We start from the raw sequence: 21,950 nt of genomic DNA, 5'->3' as shown, positions 1-21,950 counted from the left end.
AGTGTTGAGGATCAGCGGGGTGGAAATGTTTTTGCCTACCCTCACCACCTGGGGGTGGCCCGTCAGGAAGTCCAGTACCCAGTTGCACAGGGCGGGGTCGAGACCCAGGGTCTCGAGCTTGGAGGGCACTATGGTGTTAAATGCCGAGCTGTAGTCGATGAACAGCATTCTCACATAGGTATTCCTCTTGTCCAGATGGGTTAGGGCAGTGTGGTTGAGATTGCATCGTCTGTGGACCTATTTGGGCGGTAAGCAAATTGGAGTGGGTCTAGGGTGTCAGGCCATATACCACAAATCTGAGGTGCTTTAATGCGATTACTCACTAGCTACCAACGTAATTCGACCAGTAGTAATAAGTTATAGCTACATACACCATGGCTGTCAACCAATCACGTTCAGGGCACCAACCACCCAGTTTATAATACTGCACAAATAGCCAACACCTTTTTAGTACCTTGTTCCTGGCCTGCCTCTTCCACTAATCCAATTGTTTCTTATGGACAGAAAAGAGCAGAGGCTCTGAGCTGTCCAATCAGGTCCATTGTTTACTTGTCGAAGTAGTCCCTTCTGACCTATTTAGAGGTTGTGATAGACAACCTCTGAATGCATGAGCCTTTTTAACATTGGTCTGTCCTGTGAATCATTGGGCGGGTGACTGAACGTTATATTTCTCAACATTTAACTATTTTTCACAAACTGGGTCCAGCTAAGATTTTTTCATCTAGCATCAAAATGAAACATGTAAATGTAACCAAACAGGTTTTATTTAGTTCAACTGTTGCATAGTGTTTAAAAACCATCAACACAGCAGTTCTTATTTTAAGTGCTATATTGGTGTGGGAATGCAATACGTAGGACAATGAGTTGGATTCTCTGACTAGATCATAGATGAGGTAGATCTGCCTAGGTAAGACACACACCACTGGTAATAAATACTAATTGGGTAGACTAGACAATTTAAGTCTTCACTCCTCGCAGGCTTGCTCGAGCAACTGGATCTCTCCCAGCCAGGGGCGGCTCACCACCACAAAGGTGCACTGGTAGGTCTGAGGAAACAGGAAGCAACAGGAGTCAGTGTGATCATACACACCTTCAGCAAGCATAGCACCTGACAGAACGTTTGTTGGACATTGCATCTGACATCCTGAGCTACAAATTACCTTGCATCATAAACAATTTATTATTTGTAGAGTAGTCAGGCAAAATGTACCCACAATGAATCTTGGTTTTGATGCCCTCAAATACTGCCAACAGACATTCAATAGAAATGTCACCTGAAACTTCCCTTTGCAACAAACTCAACTGAGCAAAAAGTGAAATGGGTAACACGTTACAAGTAGGATTTCCTAACGGTTTATAAGTAGTTACCAATGTGTTCACTGTTTAACAGGTTATAAACTACAAATTAACCATTAAGCTGTACGTGTAGGAAGCACTGAGCTGAAGTGACAAACAGATCTGGGACCAGGCTAGCCTAGTGGTCCTTACCACAGCTGGGTCCTGATGCACAGCGCAGTGCTTCTCCACACCTCCCTTCCTGCACAGGGTCCTGGCCATCTGTACTGTGAAGATGTACTTCATCCCAGCTACCACCTGTAAGCAGAGGATGGTCAGCACATCAGACCACGGACATAGAAATCACCCATCTTACTTGTATGAGGGACCGGTTGCAGTAATTCATTTATGAATACAGAACAAAGCTCAATGACCGAGTCGCATCTCTTGCAACCGAACCGGTAGCACAAACGACCAGCCGGCTTAGGTAGCAACCTGATGTTTGTGACGTTACTACATCTGGTGGAAGTATGAAATAGTATGAACACTTCTACCAAAATATGTCAATCAATAATTGACTGTTGGTAACCTGTATAGAAAGTGACAATGCCCTCGAAGCCAGTGTTGAGGATATTGGCATGGTTGCCGGCCCCGGTGCCAATATATCCTCCAAACACTGGCTTCCCAGGCATTAGCACTTAGTGCACGCGGTAGAAATACCTTTCACGCCAAGCAACGACCTAATCAACAACGCCATGTATAAAGTAGCTATGGTGTATTCCTAAATTAACGCAACGTACAGAGCGCCGTCTGGGCGCTCATAAATGCAGTGTGGTCAGATTAAATTTCATGGACAGAGTGTGTTGCTGTGAACAGAGTTGATCCAAGCATTCAGACCGTCCAACAGCAGTAAAGGATCCAGGTTAACGCCTCGATCACACCGACAGCATTTAGATGTGAGCGCAACAAAAGTTACATTACCTTTCTACCATGTAGAGTCATAAACGCATACGTTCAATAAATACAAATATGAACCACACATTGGAAATGACCACCAAAATACAATTAGATTGTCGGTGCGATTGAACTGTAGTTGGTAAACTTGCTAGCTACTTCCAGAGACAGATTAGTTCACACCTCAGACCATTTTACTCGCCCAAGCAGTGGAACAAGTACCCAAATTATCACACTTGAGTTACAGTGAAGAAAATGACTCGTTAGTCACCCAGTAAAATAATACTTTAGTTAAGGTATAAAAATAATGTTACGTTCCTAACATTAAGCAAACCAGAGATCACGATTCTTGCGTTTGTCATTAATGGATAGGCAGAGGCACACGCCAACAATTAATGAACTAAGCATGAGTGTTTATTAATGAGTATGCCAGAGCAGAGTAGTAGGGATGATCTCTTCATATGGGAACATTCGACCATTTCTGTCCAGCTAAGCATTTGAAATGTAACAAGTACCTTTGGGTGTCAGGGAAAATGGAGTAAAAGTAGTCAAATAGTAAAGTAAAACAACCAAAAATGACATACGTAGTATTTTAAATGTTGACCCCACTGTCTAACAGAGTTGGTCAGGTTGCCCTCATGTGTAGAGCGTTGATGACTGTTGCTGGCAACAAACTGGGGGTTTTGGGACATTTACTGACACTGGTCCTATTAGACAGGTGTCGTACATTAACTAAAACATTGACCATTCTGCCGCATTCGGAGTGCGTTAATAAATTCACTGGTCTATATTACGATATTTCAACCGTGGAAACTACGCTACACAATGAACGACCAACATTTTGTAGTCGTTCAACTGATAAAAATATTTACAAGGAGGGACTGACCTGTTTCTGAGCCTTGACAACCTTGGCCACCTGCCAAAGATACTGGTCGTTTGTTGCCTTGTTGTATTCGGCCACGGCGAACTGCAGCGCGTCTCTGGTAGCTTGGTCCGTCATATCTGCGTCCACGACGCCACCCGGTGTCCCAGCGGCGCTCGTCACGATGAATGCCACCGCGAGCAAAGGAACGACTATCTTCCAATTCATTTCCCGTCTGATATCGGTCCTTATTGCAACCTCGTTCGTATCAAGTAATGTTACACCACAACAAATCGTCGCCTAAAACGACTTATATAAACGTGTTGAGGTCACTTCTGATTGTTGAGGGGTGGGGCTTGATTTTGATTCCACTAATCACTTCAATTAAAAACCTAACGCCTCCATCACACCGATAGTGAACTTTTGCCTGGCCAGGCGTGTCAAACTCATTCCACTGAGGGCCGAGAGTCAGCGGGTTTGGGGGTTTTCTTCCAATTAAGACCTTGGCAACCAGGTGAGGGGAGTTCCTTACTAATTAGTGACCATAATTCATCAATCAAGAACAAGGGTGGAGCGAAAAACTCCGCAGAAACTCTGCCCTCCTTAGAATGAATTTTACATGGGGCAAGGCTATATTCGTGAATTGACTTCTGAACTTGTTTATATAGCCTATGTCAATGGCCTCAAGTTATTGATGACACAAACCTGAGAAATTAAAATGAATAATTGTATTTTCTTATCACTGCGGACATATGTCAATAGTTTAGTGAAATTGTGCTTTCATGACAACTGAGAAGTAGGAATAAAACGAGATCAAAACATGATGTCAGTGATCTTCAAGTCGGAACTTCTGAGCTCTAGAAAGATGCGTGAGGTCCCGAATTCGAATTCCGAGTTGGATCACCGTTCAAAAATATTTTTCCCAGTCGGAGCTCGTTTGTCCCGAGATCCCTGTTGTCGAGAAAGCACTGAAGTCGGAGAGTTCCGAGTTCACAGTTGATGTGAACGCGACAAACGTCCAGACTTCAATCAATGACCTTCAGTCAGGAGCGCACTTTGGAACTGCAGGACTCTTGAGTAACCATGCAGACAATTGAAGTTCTGAGGTGAGTACTTTTTTATGTGGATAAATAGGGCGTATTTAATCAAACCATTGCGTAAGAGTATATTCATCGCCTATAGATGTGATTAAGACTAAAGAAGTCAAGGAAACGCAGACAGTCCGGATAGAAGGACTGCGGATTGGGGGCGTACGGTCAACAAACAAAGTGGATATTGGTCAAATCGTGATCGATGTATTGTAACAGGCCCACAATTTGGTTACCAATGTTCAGTTTGGATATATTTGGCTGTTTTCACTGCATAACATTTAGAAATCGTCCCTTTCAGGTTTAGAAGGAGTGACCGCAAAATGCTAACTCCCATTTGTATAAACTGGTATCATAGTTAGGATAGAGAAATCTGGGTTTGGAGGCATGTCGTTTTTAAAGGCGCACATGCAGAAATCGCTCCGGCATTTTCTTGGTACAAAAATTCTAATAGTTCGCCTAATGTCAGTTTTATTTGACTACAAGCAAGTATGTTAAGATGATAATCTACACTATTTAAACAGTTGTGAAATATATTTTCCATTACCACATATGTAAAAAACGGTAGCCAATATAAAAACTAATTTGCTTACATGGTGAGATTATTATGGACAAAAGAGCGAAATGCATTGATGATAATTTTACCAGAATGAGACCCTAGTTAATATATTGCAACGACGCATCAAGTTCATCACCTTGCACGTTCATCATAATTGATTGAATCTCTAGCCTAATAAACTGCATGCTTTCCCAACGAGTAGTAGTGGACGGACCAAACGTCATGGTATTACTTGATTACAAATTTACTTTGATTATGATGGTTATTATATCAATATTTGCGCATAAAAGCATTTCCACTGACATTTCTCCCTTAATTAATTTTACAGACAAAAATATCGCACCTTGTCTAGCGTGTTTTGTCGACATTTAGAAAGTTTACCTACAAATGTTATGTTTTCATCAGGCCTGTCGTTATGTTGTTTTAATATGTACTTTACGCGCATAGAATGGTTGAAACCTGGTTTGTGATACTAACTATTTTTTTTTTCCGGGTTGTTTGTGTGTTGTATTCCAGACAGTCCCTCTCCAGCCTGGATCCTACCCAGCAGCAGCAGCTCTTGGTGGCCGGGTCTTCGGTGGCGGTGCTGCTGACCTGTTATTACTGGGTGTATCAAGGGACGAAGACCAAGCGCATTCCAATAGGGGATGGGTGGTGGGGGGCAGGAGAGAAGCCTCAGTCAGAGGATGAGAAGGTTTTCCCCTTTCAGGTCCAGACTTCCGATGAAGAGATACAGGTAGGGTAATAAGGGGGTCAAACTTTATATCAAGTTCATAATTGCTTGTTTCTGGGCACTAACTGGTTCAATCCACTTTGTTTTAACTTGATTTGCCAACATATTGTGACATGGAATCTATATGTAAAATACATTTAGATTTGAAAGAAGTAAAATGTTGTTTGAGCGTGAAATTTCAACCACAGGATTATGTCATCTTGATAACCAAATAAACAGGCAATTGTATAAAATAGGTTTAATGTGTATATTTAAAACAATGTCAGATCATCATTTCTATCCACTGTCGGAAATAAAAACTGTAGGGAAAAAAACAATAGGCTGGGCAGCACCTCCTGTTGGAGAATTGATGTATCTACAGCTACCTTTCGGTATCCCATCCAGGGTATTATCCAAGCCCAGCCATTATATTTATCACACACTATTACACATGTGCTATCGCGAGAAGGATTGTTGTGAGATCTCCAGTTAAAAATGAAATAGATTCACTGTCGCTATTAGTCATTCCAAAGGGAAGGTGTAACAGAGCAAATGAAATGGGATTGTACTTTATCTCTCATACAACATCAATGAGACAATAATAGTGAGTAAAAGTGACAAGTAGCAGGATCAATAGATACTAATATATACATGTAAACAGGATCAATAGATACTAATATATACATGTAAACAGGATCAATAGATACTAATATATACATGTAAACAGGATTAATAGATAGGAATATATACAGTGCCTTGCGAAAGTATTCGGCCCCCTTGAACTTTGCGACCTTTTGCCACATTTCAGGCTTCAAACATAAAGATATAAAACTGTATTTTTTTGTGAAGAATCAACAACAAGTGGGACACAATCATGAAGTGGAACGACATTTATTGGATATTTCAAACTTTTTTAACAAATCAAAAACTGAAAAATTGGGCGTGCAAAATTATTCAGCCCCCTTAAGTTAGTACTTTGTAGCGCCACCTTTTGCTGCGATTACAGCTGTAAGTCGCTTGGGGTATGTCTCTATCAGTTTTGCACATCGAGAGACTGACATTTTTTCCCATTCCTCCTTGCAAAACAGCTCGAGCTCAGTGAGGTTGGATGGAGAGCATTTGTGAACAGCAGTTTTCAGTTCTTTCCACAGATTCTCGATTGGATTCAGGTCTGGACTTTGACTTGGCCATTCTAACACCTGGATATGTTTTATTTTTGAACCATTCCATTGTAGATTTTGCTTTATGTTTTGGATCATTGTCTTGTTGGAAGACAAATCTCCATCCCAGTCTCAGGTCTTTTACAGACTCCATCAGGTTTTCTTCCAGAATGGTCCTGTATTTGGCTCCATCCATCTTCCCATCAATTTTAACCATCTTCCCTGTCCCTGCTGAAGAAAAGCAGGCCCAAACCATGATGCTGCCACCACCATGTTTGACAGTGGGGATGGTGTGTTCAGCTGTGTTGCTTTTACGCCAAACATAACGTTTTCCATTGTTGCCAAGAAGTTCAATTTTGGTTTCATCTGACCAGAGCACCTTCTTCCACATGTTTGGTGTGTCTCCCAGGTGGCTTGTGGTAAACTTTAACCGACACTTTTTATGGATATCTTTAAGAAATGTCTTTCTTCTTGCCACTCTTCCATAAAGGCCAGATTTGTGCAATATATGACTGATTGTTGTCCTATGGACAGAGTCTCCCACCTCAGCTGTAGATCTCTGCAGTTCATCCAGAGTGATAATGGGCCTCTTGGCTGCATCTCTGATCAGTCTTCTCCTTGTATGAGCTGAAAGTTTAGAGGGACGGCCAGGTCTTGGTAGATTTGCAGTGGTCTGATACTCCTTCCATTTCAATATTATCGCTTGCACAGTGCTCCTTGGGATGTTTAAAGCTTGGGAAATCTTTTTGTATCCAAATCCGGCTTTAAACTTCTTCACAACAGTATCTCGGACCTGCCTGGTGTGTTCCTTGTTCTTCATGATGCTCTCTGCGCTTTTAACGGACCTCTGAGACTATCACAGTGCAGGTGCATTTATACGGAGACTTGATTACACACAGGTGGATTGTATTTATCATCATTAGTCATTTAGGTCAACATTGGATCATTCAGAGATCCTCACTGAACTTCTGGAGAGAGTTTGCTGCACTGAAAGTAAAGGGGCTGAATATTTTTGCACGCCCAATATTTCAGTTTTTGATTTGTTAAAAAAGTTTGAAATATCCAATAAATGTCGTTCCACTTCATGATTGTGTCCCACTTGTTGTTGATTCTTCACAAAAAAAAATATGGTTTTATACCTTTATGTTTGAAGCCTGAAATGTGGCAAAAGGTCGCAAAGTTCAAGGGGGCCGAATACTTTCGCAAGGCACTGTACATGTAAACAGGAGGAATAGTGATCAGTAGCAGGATCAATAGAGACGTGTGTGTGTGTATATATACATGTAAACAGGATCAATAGATACTAATATATACATGTAAATAGGAGGAATAGATACTAATATATACATGTAAACAGGAGGAATAGTGACCAGTAGCAGGATCAATAGATGGTCGTGGCAATCAATAATCAACAGCCGTTCAACAGACATACATTTCATCAATGATAATTTAAGAAGCAGCGTATATTGTCTTAGCGGGTAGAGTCCGTGTGGATGGGTAGAGTCCGTGTGGATGGACCGAGTCCGTGTGGATGGGCAGAGTCCGTGTGGATGGGCAGAGTCCGTGTGGATGGGCAGAGTCCGTGTGGATGGGCAGAGTCCGTGTGGATGGACAGAGTCCGTGTGGATAGTCTGTGGGGGAGGGAGAACAGTATTTGTTAGCCATTTGATAGTGTCATGGCCAGCAGATAGATGTTGTTTTGTAGTCAGTTTGGCTGGGCCTTGATGCAACAGTACCCCCTGCTGGACAGGGAGCATGTAGAACAGTGATCCTCAACTGCAATCACTTGGTTCTGCTGTCAGATGAAGCACAGTGATAATACATTAATCTGTTGTCTGAATAAACTAAATATCTGACATTGTCTTCCCCATTTGCAGTAATATACATTTCACTAACAATTAAACCCAAAATCAGACATTTGTTTTTCCATTGGAATTTGGTTGTACTTTTATATGGTTGAAAGTGTAGTGAAAACACATTGGAAATTCAATTAACTTTTATCTTTTTGAGTGGGGGAGTATAGGTTGTAATCTCATTGATCGTCTCAACTAAATATTATCCATGTTGCAATGACGTGGTGTGCCCAGTGAGTTATGGTTGAATATCTTTTAATTTCATGTGAAAATCAAGGGAACATGTAACTTTGTGACCACAACAGGCCTAACACAGGTCTTCCTCCTCCTCCATCATCATCGTCCTCTACAGGACTTGTATGACCGTATTGACAGGACCCGGTACACTGAACCACTGAAGGACACAGGCTTCCAGTACGGCTTCAACTCTACCTACCTGAAGAAGGTGGTCTCCCACTGGAGGCATCAATTTAACTGGAAGAAGCAGATTGCAATACTCAACAAGTATCCTCAATTCAAAACCAATATCGAGGGTTAGTAGGCCTTGATGATCACATCATGATCTTTATAGTGGCAGTTTCTGTCTCTCACTCTGTGTGGTATTTGTCAGACATAATCATTAAAGTCAGTTTAAATGTTGATATAAAGAATAAGGCATTTATAAAAGGCTCATACATGCTTATAACAAGTTACCCCAATGTTTTACCCTCTGCTCCCCGTCCTCTAACCCCTGACTCCTCTTCCTTCAGGATTGGATGTACACTTTATCCATGTGCGTCCACCTCACCGTGAGGGCCAGAGGGTGTTGCCTCTAATGCTGGTGCATGGCTGGCCTGGCTCTGTCTATGAGTTCTATAGGATCCTGCCCTTACTTACTGACTCGCTGGACAGTCTGGCTTTCGAAGTCATCTGCCCCTCCATCCCAGGATATGGCTTCTCCGAGGCCCCTCATAAGCAAGGTGAGGACTCGCTTATGGGGCATAAGCATTCTTTAAAGCAGGGGTGTCTAACTCATTCTGCCGCAGGGGCCGCATTCGGTCTTCGACGAGGTCCAAACGGCTGCACTGAAAAGTTGTTGAATATTTATATATATATATATATATATATATATATATATATATATATATATATATATATATATACTCGCCGTCAATAACTGACATCCTAGCTTTCATTTAGGTGAATATTAGCGAGCTGGACACAGTCAAGAAACTGTACAAATGTACACTGAACAAAAATCTGAATGCAACATGCAAAGGGTTGGTCCCATGTTTCATGAGCTGAACTTAAATAACCCAGACATTTTCCATACGCACAAAAAGCTTATGTCTGAATGTTGTCCACAAATTAGTTTACATCCCTGTGGCATATCAACTTACTGATTAAACAGCATGATCATTACACAGGTGCACCTTGTTCTGAGGACAATAGAAGGCCACTCTAAAATGTACAGTATTGTCACACAACACAATGACACAGATGCCTCAAGATGTGAGGGCGTGTGTAATTTGCATGTTGACTGCAGGATTGTCAACCAGGAATGGCCACCAGAGCTGTTGCCAGAGAATTTAATGTTAATTTCTCTACCATAAGCTGCCTCCAACATTGTTTTTAGAGAATCTGGCAGTACATCCAACCTGCCTCACAACCACAGACCACCTGTTACTGTGCCAGCCCAGGACCTCCACAACCGGCTTTGTCACCTGCGGGATGGTCTGAGACCAGCCACCCAGACAGCTGAATAAACTGTGGGTTTACACAACCGAAGAATTTCTGCACAAACTGTCAGAAACGTCTCAGGAAGCTCATCTACGTGCCTGTCGTCCTCCCCAGGGTCTTGACCTGACTGCAGTTCGGCGTCGTAACTGACTTCAGAGAGCAAATGCTCATCTTCGATGGCCACTGGCACGCTGGAGAAGTGTGCTCTAAATGGATGAATCCAGGTTTCAACTGTTCCGGGCAGATGGCAGACAGCGTGCGTGGTGTCGTGTTGGCGAGCGGTCTGCTAATGTCAACGTTGTGAACAGAATACCCCATGGTGGGGGTATGGTCAGTCATGAGCTGCGGACAACATTGCATTTTTGTTCAATGCAGTTTGAGTACACAGAGATACCAGAGATGAGTGTAATGTTTACTGTTCATTTTTGTTTATTTCACTTTGGTATATTATCTACTTCACTTGCTTTGACAATGTTAACATAAGTTTCCCATGCCAATAAAGCATCCTTGAATTTAATTGATAGCGTGATGAGATCCTGAAGCCCATTGTCGTGCCATTCCTCCTCCACCATCACCACATGTTTCAGTATGATAATGCACGGCCCCATGTCTCAAGGATCTATACGCAATTTCTGGAAGCTGAAAATGTCCCAGTTCTTCCATGGCCTGCATACTCACCAGACCTATCACCCATTGAGCATGTTTGGGATGCTCTGGGTTGACTTGTACAACAGCATGTTCCAGTTGCCACCAATATCCAGTACTTTGAAGAGGAGTTGGACAACATTCCACAATCAACAGCCTGATCAACTCTTTTTTTAAATTTTATTTTATTTTTTGTATTTCACCTTTTATTCAACCAGGTAGGCAAGTTGAGAACAAGTTCCCATTTACAATTGCGACCTGGCCAAGATAGCTTGCCTGGAGGGTTGTTAACAGTGTCCAAGGAGGGGCCAGAAGTATACAGAATGGTGTCGTCTGCATAGAGGTGGATCAGAGACTCAGCAGCAGCAAGAGCGACATCATTGATGTATACAGAGAAGAGAGTCGGTCCAATAATTGAACCCTGTGGCACCCCCATAGACTGCCAGAGGTCCGGATAACATGCCCTGCGATTTGACACACTGTACTCTATCAGAGAAGTAGTTTATGAACCAGGCGAGGCAATCATTTGAGAAACCAAGGCTGTCGAGTCTGCCGATGAGGATGTGGTGATTGACAGAGTCGAAAGCCTTGGCCAGTTCAATGAATACGGCTGCACAGTAATGTTTCTTATCAATCGCGGTTAAGATATCGTTTAGGACCTTGAGCGTGGATGAGATGCACCCATGACCAGCTCTGAAACCAGATTGCATAGCAGAGAGGGTATGGTGAGATTCGAAATGGTCGGTAATCTGTTTGTTGACTTGGCTTTCGAAGACCTATAGATATCGGTCTGTAGCAGTTTGGTCAAGAGTGTCCCCCCCCCCCCCCCCTTTGAAGGAGATGTGTCCCTACATACATAAGCATGAGTTGGCACACACCAAGTGAAATACTTAGTTTAGAGGTGCTGAACGACAGTGAATGAACTTACTTTTGGTTCAACCATAATGCATCATTTATGAGAGAGAGACTTTTGTATATATTTTTAAAGGTATACGCGACCAACATATGCATATATGTGTTCCCAGCCGTGTGAATTCCATATAGTGGGGCTTAGTGACTTTATTTAAACTAACTGATTTCCCTTTCATGAACTGTAACTCAGTAAAATCTTAAATTCTTGAATTTTGTGTTTTTATGTTTTTGTTCAGTGTAGGTCCATGATCATTTCTACACAGTTGTGATTTGGTTTTAGTCATTTTAAAGTATATGGAGTTTGTCCCCCCCCCACTTCTCTGGACTGATTGGACTGGGGCTGTATGTTTGACACCCCAATTCTAAAGAACTGTGATGGCATAGACCATTTTTTTGCAAACGGCAAAACAAGTTCTGTCACATTGTTTGTTGCAAGAATTTGAGCTGGACATTTCCATATATTCTGCTAAGTGACTTATTATGTATCTCTATCTGGTTCTATCAACTCCACGCCACAGTAATACAGGGTTAGGTTACAGTAACCCCATCATGACAGGCTGGAGGAGTTGTAGAACCTAGAATAGCAATAAATATCCCACTAATACTGTTTTTCTCTGTATTTTTTTAACTTTATTAATCAAACAAGGAGATTCAAGGTTTAGTTTGTTATTTTCTGATTGTGGTAATTCATCTTTTTGGCTTTTTAACCCAGCCCTATTTAGTAAAGTTACTATTAGTTCACTATACTAGGAATAGATAGATGAGTTACTAAGGGCTATAGTCTTCTGTGGTGTCATACTAATGTATCTGCTCTTCTTCTGTGGTGTCCCTCCCTGCAGGGTTTGACACTCTGGCTGCAGCGAGGGTCTTCCACAAGCTGATGGAGCGTCTGGGTTTCTCAGACTATTATCTGCAGGGAGGAGACTGGGGCGCAATCATCACTACTAACATGGCCCAGATGAAGCCAGAGTAAGAACAATTCTCCTCTTTTCTAGATAAGTGCACTTGCACATTCCCCTTCATGGATTTTAAAGCATATAATTGATGTAACCATTGGCTGGAGTGAGTTGCCAGCAGTGTCTAATCCACGAGGGGGACAAACGTGTTGATCTGTTTTGTGGGAACAATATGGTGGAAGCACCTCCACTATACTGATTCTACCTATCCAGACCCTTCAGATACACAGCTCCTCCTCTATACTGATTCTACCTATCCAGACCCTTCAGATACACAGCTCCACCACTATACTGATTCTACCTATCTAGGCCCTTCAGATACACAGCACCTCCACTATACTGATTCTACCTATCCAGACCCTTCAGATACACAGCTCCACCACTATACTGATTCTACCTATCCAGACCCTTCAGATACACAGCACCTCCACTATACTGATTCTACCTATCCAGACCCTTCAGATACACAGCTCCACCACTATACTGATTCTACCTATCCAGACCCTTCGGATTCACAGCTCCACCACTATACTGATTCTACCTATCTAGGCCCTTCAGATACACAGCTCCACCACTATACTGATTCTACCTATCCAGACCATTCAGATACACAGCTCCACCACTATACTTATTCTACCTATCCAGACCCTTCACATTTGCAAATATCGAAGGGTTAGGGTGGCATATCCCAATCTCGCTCCTGGGGACTCCAAGGTGTGCATATTTGGGTGTTTGCTGTACAGCACTACACAGCTGATTTAACTTATCGAGATTGAGTATTTGAATTCACTGTGTAGTGCTAGAGCAAAGAAGAACACAACGTGTACCCCTTGTGGTCCCCAGGACTGAGTTTGGGAAACGCTAGGTCACGGGGACATTTTAGTGTACACAGAATAAAATGTCTTCAGAACATCAACACTGTAACCATCAAGCAGAAAGATTTCTCTGTTGGATGACCACATGTTATATCTTCTCTTCCTGTGCTACTGTGTAGGTGTGTAAAGGGTCTCCACCTCAACATGTTAACTAACAACATGAGGGGGTTCGGTGTCCTGTTTTCAATCCTGATTGGCCGCTACCTGCCATGGCTGGTTGGGTTCACCCGGGAGGATGTCAGGAGGTTGTTTGGTTCAGTAGGTTTCATGGAAAAGAACATCTATGAGATCATCAGAGAGACGGGCTACCTGCACATCCAGGGCACCAAGCCAGACTCCGCAGGTGAGAATGTCATCACACAACTTTTTTTACCTGATATTTCACCTGGCGTTTTGATGATTCACAACTCCCAGGCTTGTTGTTTGAGCATGAGACTGAATGGACTGCTTTGTTGGTCAGTTTTTACCATCGGTCTGTAGTACTCGTCACACCACCACACACACCTGGTGATATGCTTGATCCAGACTTGCTGCAGCTCTCTGTCCCCCTGATTGCTGAATCATTAACCCATATTTTTAACTTGATGATTTATATCTGGTACTGGCACCAAGGTTTGGAAGACGGCCCATGTACTCCAACCTTCGAAGGTGGTGACCATTGTGCCCTAAATCATTATTGGCCTATTTCTAAACTTTCTTGCCTAGCTAAAGTATTGGAATCCTTGATTAAATCTCAGCTAAGATCTTTTGTCTTTGAAATGTAATCTACATTTAAATAAGTTGGTTTAGACCAGGTCATAGCACTCTGCATGCTGCATGCCTAGTTATAAATGTGGTTAACTTTATGGATGAAAGGCAACATTGTGCTGCTCTCTTCATTGACATGTCAAAGGCTTTTGATACTGTTGATCACTCACTGCTAATTCAGAGGCTTTCCTCAATTGTCCTAGACTAGGCTGCATGTAACGGGTTAAAAAATGACTTGACAGCCCTCAATGTTCTACTACACCGCTATGTGGAAGGGCTTGCAAACTATTATGGACTGGAAAGAGAAGCGCAGCCGCGAGTTGCCCCGTGACACGAGCCTCCCAGGCAAACATAATGACTTCTATGCACGCGTCGAGGCAAGCAACGCTGAAGCATGCATGAGAGCACTAGCTGTTCCGGGTGACTGTGATCACGCTATCAGTAGCCGATGTGGGTAAGCCCTTTAAACAGGTCAACATATCAGGACGTGTACTCCGAGTATGCGCTGACATTTTTAACCTGTCCCTGACCGAGTCTGTAATACCAACAGGTTTCAAGCAGACCACCATAGTCCCTGTGTCCAAGACACCAAGGTAACCTGCCTAAATAACTAACGATCCGTAGCACTCAAGTCTGTAGCCATGAAGTGCTTTGAAAGGCTGGTCATGGCTCACATCAACACCATTATCCCAGAAATCCTAGACACAGATCCACAGATGACGGCGTCTTAATTGCACTCCACACTGCACTTTCCTATCTGGACAAAAGGATCACCTATGTGAGAATGCTATTCATTGACTACAGCTCAGCACCATAGTGCCCTCAAAGCATATCACTAAGCTAAGGTCCCTGGGACTAAACGGCTCCCTCTGCAACTGGATCCTAGACTTCCTGATGGGCCGCCCCCAGGTGGTAAGGATAAGCAACAATACATCTCCCACGCTGATCCTGAAGACGGGGGCCCCTCAGGGGTGCATGTCAGTCCCCTCCTGTACTCCCTGTTCACCCATGACTGCATGGCCATCATCAAGTTTGCTAATGACACAACAGCGGCAGGCCTGATCACTGACAACGATGACAGTCTATAGGGAGGTCAGATAACAACCTCTCCGTCAATGTGATCAAGGCGACGGAGATAATCGTGGCTACAGGAAAAGGAGGGCCGAGCACTCCCCCATTCTCATCGACGGGGCTGTAGTGGAGCAGGTTGAGAGCTTCAAACTACCATGGTCCAAGACAGTCGTGAAGAGGACACGACAACACCCATTCCCCTCAGGAGACTGAAAAGATTGATGGTGCTGATGTGAGCCATGAACAGCCTTTCAAAGCACTTCATGGCTACAGACCATTAGTAATTTATGCAGGTTACCTTGGCCGTTCTTGGGCACAGGGACTATGGTAATCTGCTTGAAACGTGTAGGTATTACAGACTCTGTCAGGGAGAGGTTGAAAATGTCAGGTTAGACACTTGGTCAGCGCATGCTCGGAGTACACGTCCTGGTAATCCGTATGGCCCTGTGGCCTTGTGAATGTTGACCTGTTTTTAATGGTCTACTCACATCGGCTACGGAGAGCGTGATCACACAGTCATCTGGAACAGCTGGTCCTCTCATGCAGCCTTTGTTCCACAAATAAGGTCTATTTTCAAAATGTTCTTACATTTTATGTTTAGGTGCCTCAAGGGCGATTCAGAAAGCTGATTGATGACTTTATTACAGATGAATGTGTTTTTTATTATTGTTTTTATTTCTTTTGGGGTTTGTATTTTGTGTGTATTGTATGTATTTCAAGGCTGTAAAAGAGACTATGGTTTCAGTATGACTCCCTGGTAAAATAAATAAATGCAAGGACACACAGACCTCTGATCGTTTAGCTGTGGTAGTCGTACTAATCATATTGTGAAATGTCTCCCCCTGCAGGATGTGGAGTGAATGACTCTCCAGTAGGCCTGGCTGCTTACATACTGGAGAAGTTCTCCACCTGGACTGACTTCAACAACAGGGACTTGGAAGATGGGGGACTGGAGAGGTAGAAGCTACAGTTCAGCCTGTTTACTTTGGGTTGTGAGCGGATAAATATATACTTTAGGGGGTAAATGTATTGCTGTCCCATCAATTACTCTAAATCAAATAATGGTCAGATCTGCCAAAACTGTAGGGGAAACATTCAATACAACTTGTTTTGTCCCAGCAAAACAATGAACCTATTCTATTTGCATGCACATGTTGCCTTGATAGCATCCATTCACAGTCCTATTCACATGACAGCAAACGGGAAAAACTGAAACAGGGACTTCCTGGGTTGTATTTATTAGTGCAAACAATAGCAAAATATTTTGCAACTGGAAAAGTGTTTCTTATTGGAGAATGAATAAAACCCAGGGCTGTTGATTGGTTCATTGAGAGAGCCTGGTTCCTGTCTTTTAGGAAGTTCACCCTGGACGACCTGCTGACCAACATCATGATCTACTGGACCACCGGCTCCATCGTGTCCTCCATGAGGTTCTACAAGGAGAACTTAAAGACCAACATTGACAACAGACTGGATAATCAGTGAGTTTGTATGTGTGGTGGCAGGGTTCTCCAGTATGGCACGGGCTGTTCCTACAGGGTCTGTCCATTTGATGACACAGGCTGTTCCTACAGGGTCTGTCCATTTAATATGACCTGGGCTGTTCCTACAGGGCCTGTTCATTTAATGACATGGGCTGTTCCTACAGGGTCTGTTCATTTAATGACATGGGCTGTTCCTACAGGGTCTGTCCATTTAATGACATGGGCTGTTCCTACAGGGTCTGTCCATTTAATATGACACTGGCTGTTCCTACAGGGCCTGTCCAGTTTAATATGACACGGGCTGTTCCTACAGGGCCTGTCCATTTAATATGACACGGGCTGTTCCTACAGGGCAGTTTAATATGACACGGGCTGTTCCTACAGGGCAGTTTAATATGACACGGGCTGTTCCTACAGGGTCTGTCCAGTTTAATATGACATGGGCTGTTCCTAAAAAAACAATAAGACACTATTTAATAATACATGCCAAGGGACGTATAGTACATGTTGTAGTTTTCTGTGATCCTTGCAGGACTTGAACACATGATCATTCTTGTTTTGTGTTATGATAACAGGCTCCCAATAATGAGATGTTCTATGTGGTTGTTTTCAAAGTACTTTAGTTAAATGCAATGATTGTGAGACAACTGTCTTATGACTAAAAATGTAAATGTGGTGTTTGTTAACCTGTCTCTCGTGTCCTCAGTACGGGGGTGTATGTTCCTACAGGCCTGGCTGCGTTCCCCAACGAGGTAAGGCACGTGCCCCAGTCGTGGGCCAGGGACAGGTTCAGGAACATCTACTCCTACTCTTACATGCCCCGAGGAGGCCACTTCGCTGCCTTCGAGGAGCCACAGCTCCTGGCTGACGACCTGCTGCAGTTTGTGAAGAAGGTGGAGAAGTTGTAGAGTTGATGGATACAAGACGTCGACTCTCCACTCCTTCCAAGTGCCTGGAAGAAAAACCAGCAGGACTGCAGAACATAATAACACTACAGCTTGGAATTGTAGCTTTGTACTAAAAACATTTAAATGTTAATCTAAGATATAAAATCAGAAGCACTGTCTGATTATCAGGTAAATACTTGGTCTATCAGTGATGTTAACACTGCAATATGATCATGCTCAGTGATTGTGTTGGTGTAATATTAAGGCTATACAGTCAACATAATGGACCTATACTGTAATAATGAAATGATCAGCACTTCAATACAGATGTCTTGAAATTCAGATAACAAATGTCTTCCAGATTGCACAACAACTGTGTGAAAGCAGCCTAAAATCACAGATGTCTGTTCTTCTCTTATTGCAATAATGAAATACTGCTATAGTCTACTATACTACTACTATAGTATACTATACTACTGCTATAGTCTACTATACTACTGCTGTACTGCTATAGCATACTATACTACTGCTGCACTGCTAGTCTACTATACTACTGCTGTGCTGCTATAGTATAGTATACTATACTACTGCTGTGCTGCTATAGTATAGTATACTATACTACTGCTGTAATCATGTCTATTGTGACGACCCTGTAAGGCAGGGATGTCAAACTCAGTCCACAGAGGGCCAAGTGTCTGTGGGTTTTCCTTTCAATTAAGACTTAGAAAACCAGTTGAGAGGAGTTCTGTGTACTAATTAGTGACCTTTAATCAAGGAAGGAGAGGAAGGAGTTTTACATGTGCTGTAGTGTCTAATATTTGTGGGGCTGGTTCCCAGGAGTGACCTGGACACATCTTAAGTTTAGTCCTGGACTAAAAATATATTTCAATGGTAGTGTTCCATTGAGCATGGTTTTTAGTCTAGGTCTAGATTAAGCCTAATCTATGTCCCAGAAACCATGATTAATTTTCTGTGGACCCCAGGAAGACCAGCAGTCACTAAGGGGTCAGCTAATGAGGATCCAAATAAACAAATTAAATTAACATCAAGTCAATAACTCACAATGTTGAACACAAAATTTAAACCTTTGTATGCTGCAAAATGTGTATAATTAAAATTAACTTTTTTTGCTTTCATTACAGCACATACCCAAGCTACACCAGACAACATTCATTTCAGTCATAATGTAGAGGTGATGCCAGTCATTCATATGAACCTCTATAGAAACATAGTCCCTGGACTGGGCTTAGGGTTACAGAGAGAGAGTCGTCCCTGACAGAGAGAGGGGTAGACATGTCAATCTGTTCAGTCAACGCCGCTGTCTGTAGTCACAAATTGAGTGCTGATCTAGGACCAGGTACCCTCTGTCCATGTCTTTGTGACATAAAAGGTCAAACTGACTTTAGATCAGCACTCCAGTTTGGCCTTTTCGATCAGTATGAGCAGGTTTATATAGACAGGTTTATATAGACTGAATTCAAACTTCACATCTCTAGTATAGGCTACTTATCCTAAAGAACGATAAGCAAAACGCCTCCGATAAGGGATTCAAATTCAGACAACTTTAATGTCCTCAGAGACAATTCATGTGGCAGCAGTCATTAAACAGATCACATTTTAAAATAAATAGCAAAGGATATTTAATAGCAAATAGGCAGGATTTGATCAGTATGGTGGCTGTCAATGACTTTCAGTTCATCATCACAGCTTTCTCCTAGATCAGCACTCCTACTCTGAGAAACGTTATGATCATGGCCTCCTGTCATCTCATACTATGGCTGTGGTTGGGAATCCTTTCATTGTCACTTGCTGAAGCCTTTGATAGCCATGGGGGTCCTGAAACCACACAACCCTGCCAGTCAGTCTGCCCTCCTCCCAGAGAGGGCTTAGGCCTAGAGACACGAGACAGAGCACTAACGTGTCTCTTCACCCGCGTGGGGCCCTTAACATCCAGTTTGGGTCGGAACCACCCCACAGTCCCTATGGGCCAGATCCATGGCCCTGTGCCGGACAGGTTTAGCGTCAGACAAGTCAAGTTCCCTTGTTGTATTCGGCCACGGCGAACTGCAGCGCGTCTCTGGTAGCTTGGTGGGGGGGAAACAATTGTTTGTTCAAATCCATTTGTGGGGGCCTCCCGAGTGTCGCAGCGGTTGAAGGCACTGCATCGCCATGCTAGAGGCATTACTACAGATCCGGGTTTGATCCCCAGGCTGTACCGGAGCTGGCAGCGACCGCGAGACCGATGAGGATGCGCACAATTGGCCCAGCGTCGTCCAGGTTAAGGGAGGGTTTGCCCGGCCGGGATGTTCTTGTCCCATCGCACTCTAGCGACTCCTGTGGCGGGCCGGGCGCATGTGCACGGACATGGTCTCCCGGTGTACGGAGTTTCCTCTGACACTTTAGCTGGCTTCCGGGTTAAGCGGACACTGTGGTAAGAAGCAGTGCAGCTTTGCTGGGTCATGTTTCGGAGGACAGGTTCTCGACCTCCGCCTCTCCCGAGTCCGAAAAAAGGGGTAAAATATATATATATATTTTTTTTTCTCGTGGGCCGGCTGTCTGCGTTCCCTTGACCTTAGACGATGAATATACTCTTACGCAATGGTTTGATTAAATACGCCCTACTTATCCACATAAAGAAGTACTCACTTCAGAACGTCAATTGTCTGCATGGTTACTCAAGAGTCCTGCAGTTCCAAAGTGCATTCCTGTCTGTCCATCATTGACCGAAGTCAGGACGTTTGCCGCGTTCAAATCAGCTGAACCTGGAAATCTCCGACTACTTTGCTTTCACGTCAACTGGGAACTCGGGGAAAATGAGCTCCGGCTGGGAAAATCTTTTTGAACGGTGATCCAACTTGGAAATCGGGACACTGCGCACCTTTCTAGAGTTCAGACTTTCTTACTTGAAAATCCGATCACTGACGTCTTGATTTGACCTCTTTCCCCTCCCGAGTTGCCAGTTGTCGTGAAAGCACAATTTCACTCGACTATTGACATTATAACTACGATGATAAGATACTCTTCTTAATTCTTAATTTTAATTCCATTTCTCAGGTTTCTATCATCAATAACTTGAGGCCAGTCACCATAGGCTAAATAACAAGCACATAAGTCAAATCACGAATAAAGCCTAGCCCCATGTAAAACTCATTCCAAGGAGGGCAGAGTGTCTGTGGGTTTTCTACCCTTGTTCTTGATTGATGAATTAAGGTCACTAACTCGTAAGGAACTACCCTTACCAGGTTATCTAGGTCTTAATTGAAAGAAAAACCAAAAACCCGCTGTCACTCGGCCCTCAGTGGAATGAGTTTGACACGCCTTGCCAGGCCTAGCTTGTAAGTAACCACTGTCTAATGTCAAAGACACTGGTAACTTCTAACTGTGGTCTCACAGTAGGCTTAATGCTAGAATGTATAAATAGCCAATCTTCCCTAAAGACAATAAAGCCTAGTCCCATTTAGTTTAGCGTCACTTATATAAAAGATAAATTGTTTTTTAAGAAATCCATTGCTGCGCAGGCTCTCATTTAATAATATATTTCCATTATGAGTTATATAGCTGGAGCCTACAACCAAGTGTAACAGTATAACTTTAGACCGAACCAGGGACCCTCTGCACATATCAACAACAGTTACCCTCGAAGCATCGTTACCCATCGCTCCACAAAAGCCGCGGCCCTTGCAGTGCAAGGGGAACTACTACTTCAAGGGCTCATAGCATTTCATAGCTCATTTCACAAGCAAATAAAACGGGGCATGCCACTCTAAACTGTATGCATTAAATGGTTTGACAGAAATGGTAGCAGAAGGTGAATGGTTAACTTTTGTTGCACACATATCCAGACGATGCTTCGTCCCAATTAGCGCAAATTTCTAACGTTACTTGATACGATCAGAGTTGCACTAAAGACCGATATCAGACGGTAAAAATCCTCATGAATTGGAAGATCGTCGTTCCTTTGCTCGCCGTGGCCGAATACAACAAGGGAACTTGACTTGTCTGACGCTAAACCTGTCCGGCACAGGGCCATGGATCTGGCCCATAGGGACTGTGGGGTGGTTCCGACCTAACCTGGATGTTAAGGTCCCCACGCGGGTGAAGAGACGCGTTAGTGCTCTGTCTTGTGTCTCTAGGTCTGGGCCCTGTTTGAATGTTAAATGACGAGACAGAGGCATTGATGCGAGTAACCAG

General features: G+C 43.2%; 2 protein-coding genes across 2 annotated transcripts; one reads left to right on the top strand and one right to left on the bottom strand.

Moving 5' to 3' along the window:
* Positions 1 to 742: 742 nt before the first annotated feature.
* LOC110499485 (cystatin) lies at positions 743 to 3,562 on the bottom strand. The gene is made up of 3 exons (XM_090213133.1): positions 3,116 to 3,562; positions 1,489 to 1,593; positions 743 to 1,046 (listed from the first exon to the last, which is right to left on the bottom strand). Exons 1-3 carry the CDS (start codon positions 3,317 to 3,319, stop codon positions 966 to 968), a joined length of 390 nt encoding a protein of 129 aa, XP_090069259.1. The 5' UTR covers positions 3,320 to 3,562; the 3' UTR covers positions 743 to 965.
* Positions 3,160 to 18,907, top strand: LOC110499548 (epoxide hydrolase 1). Its single transcript, XM_090213132.1, has 9 exons — positions 3,160 to 4,197; positions 5,255 to 5,474; positions 8,816 to 8,996; positions 9,213 to 9,422; positions 12,579 to 12,708; positions 13,690 to 13,913; positions 16,237 to 16,345; positions 16,744 to 16,869; positions 17,579 to 18,907. Exons 1-9 carry the CDS (start codon positions 4,175 to 4,177, stop codon positions 17,778 to 17,780), a joined length of 1,425 nt encoding a protein of 474 aa, XP_090069258.1. The 5' UTR covers positions 3,160 to 4,174; the 3' UTR covers positions 17,781 to 18,907.
* Positions 18,908 to 21,950: the final 3,043 nt, after the last annotated feature.

The sequence above is a fragment of the Oncorhynchus mykiss genome, chromosome 20, assembly GCF_057628025.1.
Source record: "Oncorhynchus mykiss isolate SJ-2025 chromosome 20, ASM5762802v1, whole genome shotgun sequence".
Lineage (NCBI taxonomy): Eukaryota > Metazoa > Chordata > Actinopteri > Salmoniformes > Salmonidae > Oncorhynchus > Oncorhynchus mykiss.
The sequence above is the reverse complement of the archived record's forward strand: the minus strand, read 5'-3'. Positions and strand labels throughout refer to the sequence as shown.